Source organism: Nothoprocta perdicaria, unplaced genomic scaffold (genome assembly GCF_003342845.1).
Source record: "Nothoprocta perdicaria isolate Ctin4 unplaced genomic scaffold, notPer1 scaffold_342, whole genome shotgun sequence".
NCBI lineage: Eukaryota > Metazoa > Chordata > Aves > Tinamiformes > Tinamidae > Nothoprocta > Nothoprocta perdicaria.
Genome location: NW_020455580.1, coordinates 586244 through 599909, shown reverse-complemented (window position 1 = coordinate 599909; position 13666 = coordinate 586244). Strand labels below are relative to the sequence as shown.

The following is a 13666-nucleotide window of genomic DNA, read 5'->3' as shown; positions in this document are numbered from 1 at the left end:
TGAAGTAGCTGTTTTGGAAGGGGTCCTGTGCCCCAAGGTTGTGTCCCCAGCAGGGTCCAGCGTGCAGGTGGAGAGCTAGAGCATCGGGGTGCCCTGCTGCTGGGTGGTGTTGAGGATGCGCTCTGGTCTCCGTGCTCCGTGTTTCCAAGGCTGCCCAGGAGCTGCTCTGGGCTGCCCCAGCCCCAGTCCAGCCTGGGGACCCGCTGGGTGCTGCAGAGCTGGGTGCTGCCTGCGCAGGTTGGTCTAAAGAAGTCCCGAGGGGATAAAACCCATCTGTGTTAGCAGCAGGGTGCTGCCACTTACAGGAGAGGCCCCAGGGTGGGAAGTTAGCGGTGYGCCAGTTTAGCCAGAAGGGTTGTGCTTGGTGGTGGGTGCTAAACCTGGATGCCCTGGAAGGAGGCAGCAGATGCCCTGGAAGGAGCAACATCCAATGCCTGGAATGAACTCGTGCTGCCCTGGAGGTCTCGCAGCCGCAGCTGAGTGCGTAGGTGCAGGGTGGCGGCAGAAACRCGGGTAAAGCAGAGGGTGCAGAGCAGCTGGGTGCCTGTAAGCCCCTCGAGGGGCTCCCCCTGAGCCCCTAACTCCCTGCTCGGGGTCTCTAGGACCCCCGCTGTGCCGAGGCTCACTGTGGGGCTCTGTGTGGTGCCTGTGGCAGAGAGGGGGCTGGCACCGCCGCATTCCTCGGTGCTGAGGCCGGGTTGCTGCGCAGCTGCTCTGCCTCTTGTGCTGTTTAGTGACTAATCAGATTTTTGAGGCCGTTCAACAGAKTCAGCCGCCTCCCTTGAACAATGCCCTGGCTGTGTGTGCCAAGGCACCACGTGGCTGCTCGCGGAGCGGGGACAAGCCGCCTCCCCGAGCCGCCCATCCTGCTGCTGCTGCAGTGAGTGGTGCCAGGGAGCAGGGGCGAGCGCCTTGGGCTGCCCGGCCAGCCGAGCTCCTGGTGCCAAGGCAGGACCTGCCCTGCGGGTGGGCCCTTTGCAAGCAGCGCTTTGGAGTGTAGCCGAGTGAGCGGCATTCCTAGTCCTCTGCCGGGAGGTGGAAATCCAGGAGTGTGCGAGGGGCTTCCAGGGATCGCGCTGTGGAGGTAGCTAAGGGGGCTCGGCCGATGGGCTCTATTTCCTCAGCGGAGCTGGGTGCTTYGGAGCAGGTTTCCACCTGCAGCCGGGTGGGTTTGCGCTGGCTCTAGCTCGAGCCCGGGGACGCCAGCTGTGCCCCGCTGCAGCGCTGCCCTGGGACCCATCTCGGCTCAGGGACACCCTGCTCTGGGGCTGGCATTGCGTGGGTGCCAGCATGGATCCGTCACAGGGTGCTTCAGCATTCCCTCCTCCATTTGGGGCAGCGTTTTGGGCTGTTGCAGCCTCTACTGTGTAAGAGCTCTTAAAAGCCTCAGCTTAAAATGTTCTGGTCCTAGCGGATCAGGTGTGGGCGAGGATATCAAATGGCTCCCAAACTTGCTTTGCTGAAAGCTGCAGGGCAAGCTGCTCCGTTGTGCAGCCTCTGAGCAGTTGAGACCGTTTCTGACCGCTCTGCTCTCCCCGGGCGTCCTGGGGACACGCTCACCTTGCGGGACTCGCCGCTCCTGCGCGCGCTGGCCACGCTCGTGTCCTCGCGGGATCCTCTGCGGCGCAGCCTGCCCTGTTGGTTGGTCTGGGCACAGAACAGCGGCTCTGGGCCTGTCACCCTTGGGCGACGAGGGTGCACAGGCTTGCAAACCTGTTGGGGACAGCGGGCACCGCCTGGGAAGTGTCTCCATTGCCAGCAGGCTGGACTGGTGCAGCCTGGCAGCCCATCACCAGCTCACGGCAAGGTTGGCRTGTGTGCCGTGCTGCCTGCAACTCCCCAGATACCTGTTCTGGGGTCAGACCTTGCTCTTCACAGCCCAACCATAGGCCTGTACGGGTGTTGTTGGCTGTGTGGTCAGTGTGTGTGMCACCCATTGGGTCCCAGCTTGTCCTGGTGCCAAGAAGGGCAAGTGTGGTGGTGTGGAGCAGGCAGAGGGGCCTGTTCCAAAACTGCAGCTGGAGGCCAGGTCAAGGGGTCCCTGCTCCTGTTCCCACATGGAAGGAGCTCCCCCATCTCTCCAACAGGCTGTTGGCTCCGGCTGCATGTGGCGCTGCCATGGGCGATGGCCAGGATGAGCAGCCCGGCATGCCACCCCATCACCTCATCCCCAGCCGCGGGGTGCACGTGGAGCCTGGCAGGGGTGGCAGGGCTGTGGCACTGCCCGAGCGCTCACGGGCTCTTTCTGTGTTGCAGCTCTCAGCATGTTGAGTAACCCGCTTGGCAACGTCCTGGGGAAGCCCCCGCTGGGTTTCCTGCCTCTAGACCCCATCGGTTCCGACCTGTCCGAGAAGTTTTCCACGCCGCCGCTGAGGAGCTCGCGCCTGGACTCCCGCTCCCTCCTGGACTCGCGCTCCAGCAGCCCCTCCGACTCGGACACCAGTGGGTTCAGCTCGGGCTCCGATCACCTCTCAGACTTGATTGTAAGTTGGGGGCTTCTCTGGGGCTCATGTCTTCTCCATGTGACCTCGGAGCGTGTGCGGTTCTGGGTGCCCCATGAGCGTCTCCAGGGTGTGGGACAATCACCCTGAGCACCCCTGCCTGCTCCGGAGGGCAAAGCTGAAGCCAGGGAGCTCTGTCTAGACTGAGACAGTGATGCTGTCTTGGAGCCCAGGGTCTGGAAGAAAGGGCTGCTCCTTCCTGCAGCACAGGTAGCAGGTTGCTTATTTCTTAAAAAACACTTTCAGCCTTTTGCCCTTGTGCCTGGGGTTCCAGTAGGGCCTGGGTGCTCGAGCTGGTGCACGGTCCCACTCCAAGCAGTGAGGCGTCCGATGAGCTTAGCTGCAGCAYGGCCCTGCCACGAGCTCTAGTCTTTGCCTTTCATTGCCCTTCCCACTTGCTGACTGCACTTCTCCGTCTCRCGGCCGTTTCTCCGGGAGCAAACTGGGTCTAGCTGCCTGCGTTCCCTAAAGCACAGCTAAATTTGGAAGCAGGCGCGCGAGGAGCGTCTGCCGCGCTGACCCGCTCCCCGCGGCTGGGGCTCCGCTGCGGCGCCAGCTCTGGACAGACCCACAGGGCAGCCCAGTCCTGCTCCGAGCCACGGAGCCCTTGGTGGCCCCTGCGCCCTCCYCCGAGGCCCTCAGGACCTGGAGTTCAGACTGAGCTTTGCTGCTTATGCTGCACCTTGCTCTGCTGCAGCATTTGCAGCCTCATCCCRTTCTTTGGGGTGGGTGTGAAGGACACAGCTGGCTTGATTCCTGCTCACATCTGCCCCGGAGGACCGGGGTTGCAGCTGTGCAGTGCCGGGTGCTGGGGCAGGGCTGGAGGTGGCCCTGCTTGGTGCAGCTGAGGTTCCCCAGCGTGGGTGGCTGCGGCAGCAGCCGCCAGCTGCATCTGCAGGATGAGGAGCACTTGGAGCTGTGCAGAGCGCCTTGCAGCCCTGCTGTTTTATTAATTCRTGCTTTACCTCCTGCCCGAGGAGAGCCGTGCTGAGCCCCAGAGCAGGCAGCGGAGCAGCCGCGCTTGCTGCCCGCTTGGGCAGTGCGGCAAGAAGCTGCCGATAGCTGCAGAGCTCTGGGTGCCGCCCGGGCAGCTCCTGAGCAGGCCCTGAGGCAAAATGTGAGGCTGTGGCTGGGGGAGCTGAGGTGGAAACTGTCCTTGAGGATGTGCGGGGCAGCCGGTGGCTCCGCCGATCTCCTCTGCCAACTGCTCAGGAGAGATTTGGTGGAAGGGGCTGCCGATGTTGGGTCCCGTTGCTGGGGAGCAGGCTCCAGCGTGGCCTTTCTCTTGCAGTCGAGCCTTCGCATCTCGCCTCCTCTGCCCTTCCTGCCCCTCGGCGGCGTGTCGAGGGACCCCCTCAAGATGGGCGTGGGCTCACGGCTGGATCAGGAGCAGACTGCTCTGGCTGCAGTAACTTCTTCCCCGGCCAGTACATCTAAAAGATGGGCTGGAGCATCTGCGTGGCCTTCCTGGGATCTCCTGGACTCTCCAGAGGACCCTTTCAGTATCGAGCGAGAAGCGAGACTTCACAGGCAAGCAGCAGGTAGGATGGATGGTGGGATTGGGCAGGCCCACGGCCACCCCGCGCTGGTGGGAGGGAGGCAGGTGGGTTCTGCACGTGTGGCTGGAGCTCACTTTGCAGCAGGTCTCCCCTGGCAAGCCTGGTTCTGGCAGGGGGACGGGGCTTATTGCTGTGGGAGTTGTGTAACATGGGGATCTGTTTGGAGAATGCTGTGGGAGCAGGGGAGAGAAGTCACCGGCCCCATGTAAAGCATTGCTTGTCTCTGTCCAAGCTGTGAATGAAGCAACCTGCACTTGGAGCGGGCAACTGCCTCCCCGGAACTACAAGAACCCCGTCTACTCCTGCAAGGTGTTCCTAGGAGGTGTCCCCTGGGACATCACGGAAGGTGAGGAGCAGCCCAGCGCCGAGCGTGGGCTTTGGGGTTGACACCAAAGGCCTTCAGCCTCTCAGAGCTCTGGTGCCAGCTCTAGAGCCATGCGGGGGTAGGCAGGGAATTAAAGGCTCTGCCTTAAGAGCTGTGCCCATCCCACGGGAGCTGCCAACGGGTGGAATTGGCTGTTCCATGGGCCCTGCCTTGGTGTCCGGCTGCTTTCTGCTGGGCCTTTAGGGTGCCCTGTGCAGAGGTGGCCGCAGGGACCTCAGGGTGAAGAGTCTTGTGCATCACTGACTTCTTTCTCTCTGTGTGTAGCTGGACTGATCAACACCTTCCGTGTGTTTGGCTCCCTGAGTGTGGAGTGGCCTGGTAAGGATGGCAAACACCCACGCTGCCCTCCCAAAGGTAATATGCCTAAAGGTAATAGCGACACGGTAGGGTTACTTTTTTCCCATGCTATGTTACAGCACGGATGCTGGGCTGGTACGGCTGCATGCTGGTGACTGGATGGTACAGAGCACTCTAGGGTAAATGTCCAACCTGCACTGGGGTCAGCACCAGGGTTGCACCGCACTGTCACCCCTAACCTGCCATCCCTCCCTGCCTAACGTGGCCCTGGGCAGAAGCACCCGAGATGAAAACCCTGGTTGCTTCTGAGACCCAGCGCGGGGTTGGCACGTTCAGGGTGAGAGCTGCTAGCCMCACTGCCAGCGTCAGCATCCAGGGCACGTGCACCCTAGGCGTAGAGCGCGAGCGGCGCATGCGCGGTCACAGCGAGCTGGCAGGCGCGGAGCACCGGTGAGTGGAACAGCCCCCGTGGCCTAGACGTGTCCGTGAAACGGCCGGGCGATGTGTTGTGTGTAAGCAGTARTGAGCTGTGGTGTCACGAACTTGCTAACCAGCTCCTCGTAGGCTTGGTGGGTGCCCAGTGACCTAATCTGGTCATGGAGGTAACATCAGGCCTGGAGTGCTTGATTTAGTGCCTGGAGTTTATTGCTCTGGGCTGAGAGATCCTACGTGTGAAGCAAAGTGAGGTCTCCTGCTGCCCGTGCTGTGGCCCAGCTGGTTGTGTTCCTTTCCACATCCATGTGTAGCCACGGCCAAATGATGTCCAGCATGGAGAGCCTGCCCTGATGGCTGGGTGGGCAGAGGGGCAGTATTGTGCTGTGGTGACAACCTGGGCTCTCTTGCAGCTTGGCCAGACTCAGTGCATCGTGGATGGATAATTTATGCAGCATCTGCTCTGGCAGGGACAGTATTGTATGGAAAAAAATAATCATACCTTCTCCTAGAAGAGTTTGGAGAGAGCAAGGGAGATGCAGAGCAGATGTTTCGGCATCTGAGCCATGTTTTTTTGGAGGGTGTTGGCAAACTGGGGCGATCATTCATCTCTGTTGCTGTCCTAACAACTTCTTTCCCTCCACTTCCGAAGGATACGTTTACCTGGTGTTTGAGTCGGAGAAGTCCGTGCGTGCCCTGCTCCAGGCCTGCTCCCAGGACCTGCTGAGTCCCGATGGCCTCAGCGAATACTACTTCAAGATGTCCAGCCGCAGGATGCGCTGCAAAGAGGTGAGCAGGCCCCTCGGCTCCCCTTGGCCCTCCTGACTCAGCAGGCTGGTGTCTAATGCGCTTTTGGCACCCCTGGAGCCAGGCCCAGGGACAGTCTGGTCAATAAAACTGTCATCTGGGGAAGACGTGCCTGGAATGTGTCCCCTCCCTGCAGCAGGGCTTGCAGGAGAGCTGGTAGCTACTGCTTCTGCTCCTGGTGTGCTCAGGCAGGGCTCTGCTGCRATTAACCTGCTGCTTCTGCTGTGATGAGGCTGCTTCTGTAGGTGCCACCAAGGGTCCTGGTGGGATCCCTGGGGGTGGAGGGGGTGCACAGTGTCCCTGGGCTCCAGCAAAGCAGCGCTGAAGCAGTGGCACAAGTCAGACCTGGCTCTGGGCCATCTTTAATTGATATGTTCCTACAGCAGGGCCTGACGCGGGCAGGGAGGGAAGCGGCGGAGCGGGGTTTTCTCCTTGCTGGAACTTGCTGGTTTGCTCCTTGTAAGAGCTTGTGTGTGTGGAGTTGTGACCTGCCTTGAGCATCTGGGCTTGGGATAGACTCCATGCACCTGAGCTCTGCACTTGCCCAAAAAATGAGCACAGGAATTGGGGGCTTTACTGCTTCTTGCTTGATTCTGTSCCCCTTTGCTTGTGGGGGAAGACTTGATCCTCTTTGCTTCTGTATTAGACCTTGTCTGCTTGCAGAATAAATGGCTTTKGTGCCTGCTGCAGGCAGGTATTTGGGACCCCCAGCTGTAACTGCAGCTGCTCCCCAGGACAGCCTTGGCCAGCCGAGTTGTGCTCCGGAGGTGCTGAGCCTGCCAGAGGATCCGGTTTTCATCCCAGTGAACAGGGGCTTTAGCTATAGATTGGGTGCAGCTGCACAAGTTTGTAGAGTTAAAGCATTGAGACCCAGCTCTTATCTAGACAGGCACAAACTAATTGCACTCCAGACGGCTCTCGGGGTGTCTGGCTACTGGCAGCGCTTTCACGCTCAGTGATTTAGCGCTGGCAGAAGCTTCTCTTCAGGGCCCTCTATCAGCTGTCTAGCAGATGGGAGYTCCTGGTGAGATTGGCAGTGGGTGGGTTGTTTCACTGGCCTCTTCCAACSAGACGCTTCTGTGCAGGGAGACATCGGCGTAGGTGCAGACCGTAGGTAAAATCCAGTCTTGCCTGGGTTGTTTCCTGGATGTCAGCCCCAGGGGAMCGGTGTTTTGGATTCCAGCTTGGCCTTTATGATCCTCAGGAGAGTCAGTGCCTGCTCAAGGGAGTCTGAGCTTTATTGCCCTGAATGCAGCCCCCAGCCAGCAAGAATCAAGGGGTGTCTGTGAGAGAGGAGTTGCATTGTGAGGGCTTGGAAGGGTTTCTGCCATCAGCTACAGTATCTGCTTGCTTCAGAGCAGGAATAATGCAGCCTGAGTCTCTTAACTCCAGCTGTAAGTGAGGGGACAGCATTGCCCTTGCTGAGCTGGGTGCCCTTGCAGGTCCTTGGCTCTGCTGACCCGGCTGTGTGTGCTTGCAGGTGCAGGTGATCCCCTGGGTGCTGGCAGACAGCAACTTCGTGCGCAGCCCGTCGCAGCGGCTGGATCCCAGCAAGACCGTCTTCGTGGGGGCCCTGCACGGGATGCTCAACGCCGAGGCCCTGGCAGCTGTCATGTACGACCTCTTCGGAGGCGTCGTCTACGCCGGCATCGACACGGACAAGCACAAGTATCCCATTGGTGAGGGCTGACCCTGCCATGCACAGCAGTTGTCCTGAGGTGCCCTGGGGAGGATGAGCCAGCTCTGCTTGGCCCTCGTCAACGAGCAAGGGTTTGTGGTGCCCTGAAGCTCTGTTGGACAAGCTCCTCTCAGGAGGGAAGRCCCCACCAGGTGTCCAGCTGCAGGCAGTGCCTTTCACTTGGCTGTGAGGAGGGAAAAGCAGCCTTGGGGAGGGAAAGGCAGGGCTGCCCTGTTGGCAACTGGAAGGTCTGAGAGCCTTCCACAAGAGTTCAGGCTTTAAATATCCTTAAGCATTGCTGGAGGGTCTTCTGCTCTCGGGGCTGTGTGCAGAGGCAGCTGCTAACAGTCCTTACATGCTGCTCTGTCCCCAGAGCAGGCACAGAGCTGCAGGTCTGCTGCTTGATGTCAGCTCATCCCCTCCCTGTCCCCTCTGGCTGGGTGGGCAGCAGGAAGCCCGGAGCAGGGTGTGAGCAGCTCGCTTGACCCTGCACTTGTGGGCAGTGCCCAGTCCCCGGTGCTCCCTTCGTTTTCCTTGAGGGTGCTGGTGCTTTGGGTCTCCAGGGGGAACCGAAGTCAGAAGCACTAAGATCCTCCCTCTTGTTCTATTTTGAAAGTGCAGTGCCTCGCTGATCACCCTCCTGAGCTGCTCTGGTTGAGCTTTGGTGTGCAAAGCAACACACAGATGGCCTGGGTGCAGGATGTGCTGGTGCTACAGCAACCCTTAACCTGCAAAGTGGCTTTGGGCTGACAGGCCCAGGAGCTATAAGATGTTGAGCATGTCCTAGCTTCTAGGTGACCCTGCATGAAGCATATCTACTTGCTCCATGTTGGCTCTCCGAGGTTAGAGAACATGGCCATGAAACCTTTGGTGGCTTCCTGTACAGCCCAGACTGTTCCCTGCAGTGGGARATCCCTGGCCCTGAATGGCTGCTTGATGCTCCCAGGCTTCAAGTTCTTACCTGAGATGCAGTAGCTTAACTTGGTGTTGAGGATGCTCATGTGCTGAGATACTGCCCTGGGCTTGTGTGCTCACCACATGTGCATAACCTGCCTCGTTGTGGCTCCTTGTGCAGAGGATAGTCCTGCTGGAGGCATCGTGTGGGGCTGCTCAGTGTCTGACCTAGCCCATAGGTGCAGAAGGGGTCAGAACCACCCTTGAAATGGGCAGAACCAGCTGTAGCTTTCGGAGGGTCCCGTGAGGAAGTGGAGCTGACCTTCCTCAGAGGAAGGACCTCCTTGAGCAGTGCAGTGACGTGTGTGCTGTGAAATGGCTGAGCCAGATCCAGCCAAGGACTCAACACCACAGCCCGTGAGCAGATGCCAAGGGGTAAAACAGGCTCTGGGTTTCAGCCTTGCACTGTGGCTGTCGGGGAGGGATTTGGCAGCAGCCACATCTGCCCGTGGGCAAGACTGCCTTGTAGCAGCCAAAGCCCTCATTGCGCTGAGGAAGGGAGCTCTTGGGGAAGCAAAGATGCTTTCCATAGCTTCACAGGCTCGGCTGGAAGCGAGCGGCGCAGGAGCGCTGCTGACTGGCAACGAAGATGCAGAATGCAAGAATTCAGAGTGGGAGGCTTAAAATAAAAGCTGCTGAGCTGTGTCGGCACCAGGCTGTTCCAGGCGCGCGGGCCGCCCCGGCGGTGCCCTGGCTCCCTGCCCGCGGCCCGCCCGGCGCTGCCGCCTGCGCCGCTGCCCTCGGCGCCCACCCGGGCCCCTGTCCTGGCCCACGGAAGCTTCTCTGCGCTCTGCTGCCGTCTCTGCCCTTGCTCCTGCGTAGGGAGGAGGCAGGCGAAGCCCCCGGGCTCCCCACGAGCGTGGCTGCTCCCTGCCTCCTGTCACTGTTCTTGTCTGCCTTGTCCCAGGGTCTGGCCGCGTTACCTTCAACAACCAGCGCAGTTACCTGAAGGCGGTGACGGCTGCGTTCGTGGAAATCAAAACTACCAAGTTCACCAAGAAGGTGAGCGGAGCTCAAGGGAGAGGCTGGGCCGGGACTGCCCTGACGTGCTGGGAGAGGCTGCTCCTGTGGGTGACGTGACCCATGTGTTCTGTGCTGTGTCCCCTCTAAAAGCAGAGGGTGGTGATGGGCAAGGGCAGCTCTGCCTGGGGTGGGTGCTGGTGACCCCCTGTGCTGGGGAGACATGGGCTGGGGCTGCTCAGCGCAGCTGGGAGCTGCGCCTAGCACYGCCCTGACTCTTCCGATATGATGCAGGTTCAGATCGACCCCTATCTAGAAGACTCCATGTGTCAAGTCTGCAGTGCTCAGCCAGGCCCTTTCTTCTGCAGAGACCAGGTAACGGTTTTGTCTCCCGATGCGCTCTGCTCCCTCGGGGCTCCTCTCCGGGAGGAGCGGGTGCTGCCGTTCCTGCTGGAGCGCTCGGGGATGCCCGTTTGTCCTTGCTGAGTCACTGCTGGGGACTAGGTGCCAGCAGCTCGCTCAGTGAGCCCYGGCTGCGCCCGCGCTGCCGCCCGGCACGCGCCTCTGCAGAGCAGCCCTGGTGCTGCCGAGGGCGCTGGGGCTGCCGCCTCCAGCTGGGATGCCGAAGCCGGATGCTGCACTTGGTCTAGGGCTGATCCACAACGCTGCTGCTTCTGGCTGGCTGCTGTTCGCAGAGCTTAGGGCTTCAAAGCCCTGTTTTAAAAAGCGCCAGGCTGCAGAATGCGCCGCCCGCCTGCAGCATTGCTGAAATTCCCTGCCTGCCACTCGGGCAGCTGCCAAAGAGCCGCTTTGTGGCTCGGGAGCAGGGAGCGGAGACCCGCTGCTTCCCCATGCCCCGGGATGCCCGGCCGGGAAAGCGGCTGGCGGTCCGGGCCCGGCTCAGACGGGCTCCTCTCCTCCCCTAGATCTGCTTCAAGTACTTCTGCCGCTCCTGCTGGCACTGGCAGCACTCCATGGAGCTCCTGCGCCACCACCGCCCGCTCATGCGCAACCAGAAGAACCGGGACTCCAGCTAAAGGGGCCGCYGCGGCTCGGGCGCCGCCGGGCGCGGGAGCGAGGCCTTGTGCTCGCCTGCCGAGGGGAGAGCGCGCGAGCGCGCCTGCTGGTGCCAGGCCCGGGCTGGGAACGCGCTTCCTGAGGACTAACGGGGAAAAAAAAAATCCTACATTCACGTTTGCACTTGCTGGTCTCTTTTTGTTTCTGCACTAATGCACAGTGGAAATATTATTTTTTTTCCTTTTTCGTCGGGTTTTGGTTGGGGTTTTTTGTTATTCTGAGGGGGGGGAGCGCCCCTCAAGCGATTCTGCAGTTCCCAGACTTTGGTTCCTAGTTTGCTGACGAGAAGCAAAAAAAGGGCCACGTGTTGAGAAGGTGTTTACGCAGATGCCTTCACCTAGGTTTTTTTATTTATTAAAGGCGCTTTTTTACATTCCTTGCAATACTGATGGTAATAATGCAGGTCTCATTGGCTCCATTTTTTTGCAGTTGCCATACAGTGCCTTTCCATTCATTTAACCCCCATCTGAACGGCATAAACTGAATGTTCAGCTGGCGTTTTTTACTGTAACAACAAGGAGACTTTGCTCTTCATTTAAACCAAATCATATTTCATATTTTACGCTCGAGGGTTTTTACCAGTTCCTTTTTACACTCTTAAAAACAGTTTTTAAGTCGTTTGAAACGAGAGATTTTTTTCTTTCCTGGCAGCTTTTAACATTATTGCAATTTGTGTCTGGGGGCTGCTGGTGGGGAGTTGTAAATCGAGGGGTTTGCAACGGCCAAGGACGGGCTTTTTGGATTCGAAACTGGACCGGATAAACGATCTCTGAGCTGCTGTATATAGTTTTAAATAGTTTGTTGCACTTTTTTAAGTTGCACTTCAGGGGGGTTGATAGAGGTTTTTAATCACAAAAGTCACCAGACTTACTTTATTTTTTTTTTTCTTTTGTAACTAGCTAAAAGGGCTGCGTTTTGGTGGACGGATGAAGGTTCATAGGAGCCCTTTCTCTTAGAGGGGACAAGTACTTTTTGTTCGAGGAAACGTATGAAGTAAAACAGTGCAGTCGACTGAAATGCTGCTGGGATTTGAGAACTTGAGAAATTTCCGTTCTCTTTTTTTTTCTTTTTACTTTTCCCCTCTATCGGAAGCTGTGTGCCAAAGAACCAGTGTCATGATTTTCTCCCCCTCTTTCTTTCTTATTTTTTCCCCCCTCTTTCCTGCTGAGCTGATGTTGCATCGTTGCATATCCCAGCTGCTCTTTGTGGGGTTTCGTGAAGCTGTGTGTGAAGTCTCTACCTCATTGTAGTATATGCAGGCAAGACTGCACTCTCCTACCGACGCGTGGAGTAAGCTGTGGTGTAGTTTTTGGCACATAAATAAACACGTTGCAGCAAAGACCCTTGTGCGCTCTCATTGCAGGGGCTGGGGGGGTTGGTTGCGTGGTGGTTTTGGGGAGAAGGGAGTGAGGATGCCCATTAACTTGCTCATCAATGGCCTGGAYGAGGGCACTGAGTGCACCCTGAGCAGGTGTGTGGATGACACCAAGGTAGGTGGAGTGGCCAATGCTCTGGATGGCTGTGCTGCCATCCAGAGGGATCTGGACAGGCTGCAGAGCTGGGCAGAGAGGAACCTCATRAGGTTCAAYAAGGACAAGTGCAGGGTCCTGCACCYGGGCAGGAATAACCCCAGGCACGAGCACAGATTAGGGGTTGACCTGCTGGAGAGCTGCCCTGCAGAGAGGGACCTGGGAGTCCTGGTGGACACCAAGGTGACCATGAGGCAGCAGGGACCTTGTGGCCAAGAAGGCCAATGGGCTCCTGGCTGCATCAGGAGGATGGTGCCAGCAGGTTGAGGCCTCCCTCGATTCTGCCCCTCTACTGAGGTCTGGTGAGGCCAAACCTGGAGTACTGTGTGCAGTTCTGGGCTCTCCAGTATAGAGGGACATGGAGCTGCTAGAGAGGGTCCAGCGGAGAGCAACAAAGATGATTAAGGGACTGGAATATCTCTCGTACGAGGGAGACTGAGTGAGTTGGAGTGTTCGGCTTGGAGAAGAGAAGGCTGAGGGGGGGGGAAGGGAGAAAGCAGGGAAGAAGGGGCCAGGCTCTTCTCAGTAGCGGCCAGTGACAGGACAAGGGGCAATGGGTACAAGTGGAAACCCAGGCAGCTCCATCTCCACGTGAGGAGGAACTTCTTCACTGTGAGGGTGAGAGAGCAGTGGCACAGGCTGCCCAGGGAGGCTGTGGAGTCTCCTTCTCTGGAGGTCTTCCAAACCCACCTGGATGCCGCCCTGTGCCACATGCTGTAGGTGTGCCTGCTTGAGCAGGAAGGTTGGACTAGGTGATCTCTAGAGGTCCCTTCCAACCTTGAACATTCTGTGATTATCCTCTTRGGAGAGATGGATGGAAAGGAGACAACCTGGTCTGCACTAGGTTGGGCCTCTGCTGTTGTCCCTGCTCTGGTGGCACAGGGGGCTTTTGGGGGGGTTGGGGTGACTGTGAGGGAGTATTTTTAGATTTAGGTTCCCCATCACTGGACTGGAGGGGAAGCATAGGGCTCTGCCRCCTCCTTGTGCCTCTGCTTTTGTGGGACACAAGACTTTGGGGTTGAGGAAGGGGGCTCTTGGACATGAAAGGGGCTGAACAGGCTGCCTGGGGAGGCTCCTTCTCTGGAGCCTTTTCCAGCCCCCCTGGATGTAACTGGGTGTCCCAGCTGGAGCTTGGACTCCATCTCCAGAGGTCCCTTCCACCCTCAACCAACCTGTGACTGGGGTGGGGAGGAGAGGTGGCTTTCCCTTGGGGGTAGGGGGTTGGGGTGGTGACTTCGGGGGGGTGGTGGTGATGACGTGGGGGGGTGACTTTGGGGGGATGTTTTTAGCTTTTTTAGCTGCCAGGCACTGAGGCCGTGGGCCCGGGTGGGCGCTCAGGGTCCTGCCTGCAGCTCCCATTAATTAAAGCAGCCGCTTAATGAGGCTGATGGGGAAGGGGGAAACGGGGGAGCCCCTGCGGGGGCCGGGCTGCAGGGAGCCCCCTCCTCCCGGGGCCCCGCCCCTCTGCGGAGCCCCGCCCCTCCGCG

At 58.9% G+C, this 13666-nt stretch overlaps 2 protein-coding genes across 4 annotated transcripts in view; both read left to right on the top strand.

Annotated features, from left to right (window-relative positions):
• Positions 1–11910, top strand: part of CPEB1 (cytoplasmic polyadenylation element binding protein 1) — a 29740-nt gene extending 17830 nt beyond the window's left edge. For 2 of the 3 annotated variants that reach the window (XM_026043928.1, XM_026043927.1), the window contains exons 3-11: positions 2257–2483; positions 3793–4042; positions 4293–4406; positions 4710–4814; positions 5827–5963; positions 7462–7660; positions 9521–9615; positions 9868–9948; positions 10500–11910. In XM_026043928.1, the coding sequence (XP_025899713.1) occupies positions 2257–2483; positions 3793–4042; positions 4293–4406; positions 4710–4814; positions 5827–5963; positions 7462–7660; positions 9521–9615; positions 9868–9948; positions 10500–10610 (1319 nt within the window). In that variant the 3' untranslated portion in view covers positions 10611–11910. The remainder of the gene's footprint in view (positions 1–2256; positions 2484–3792; positions 4043–4292; positions 4407–4709; positions 4815–5826; positions 5964–7461; positions 7661–9520; positions 9616–9867; positions 9949–10499) is intronic. The other variant, XM_026043926.1, reaches the window with a different exon arrangement.
• A 152-nt stretch (positions 11911–12062) lies between these two features.
• The window catches only part of RPS17 (ribosomal protein S17), a 4970-nt gene continuing 3366 nt past the window's right edge, over positions 12063–13666 (top strand). The window contains exon 1 of the mRNA XM_026043961.1: positions 12063–12140. Coding sequence (XP_025899746.1) covers positions 12063–12140 — 78 coding nt within the window. The remainder of the gene's footprint in view (positions 12141–13666) is intronic.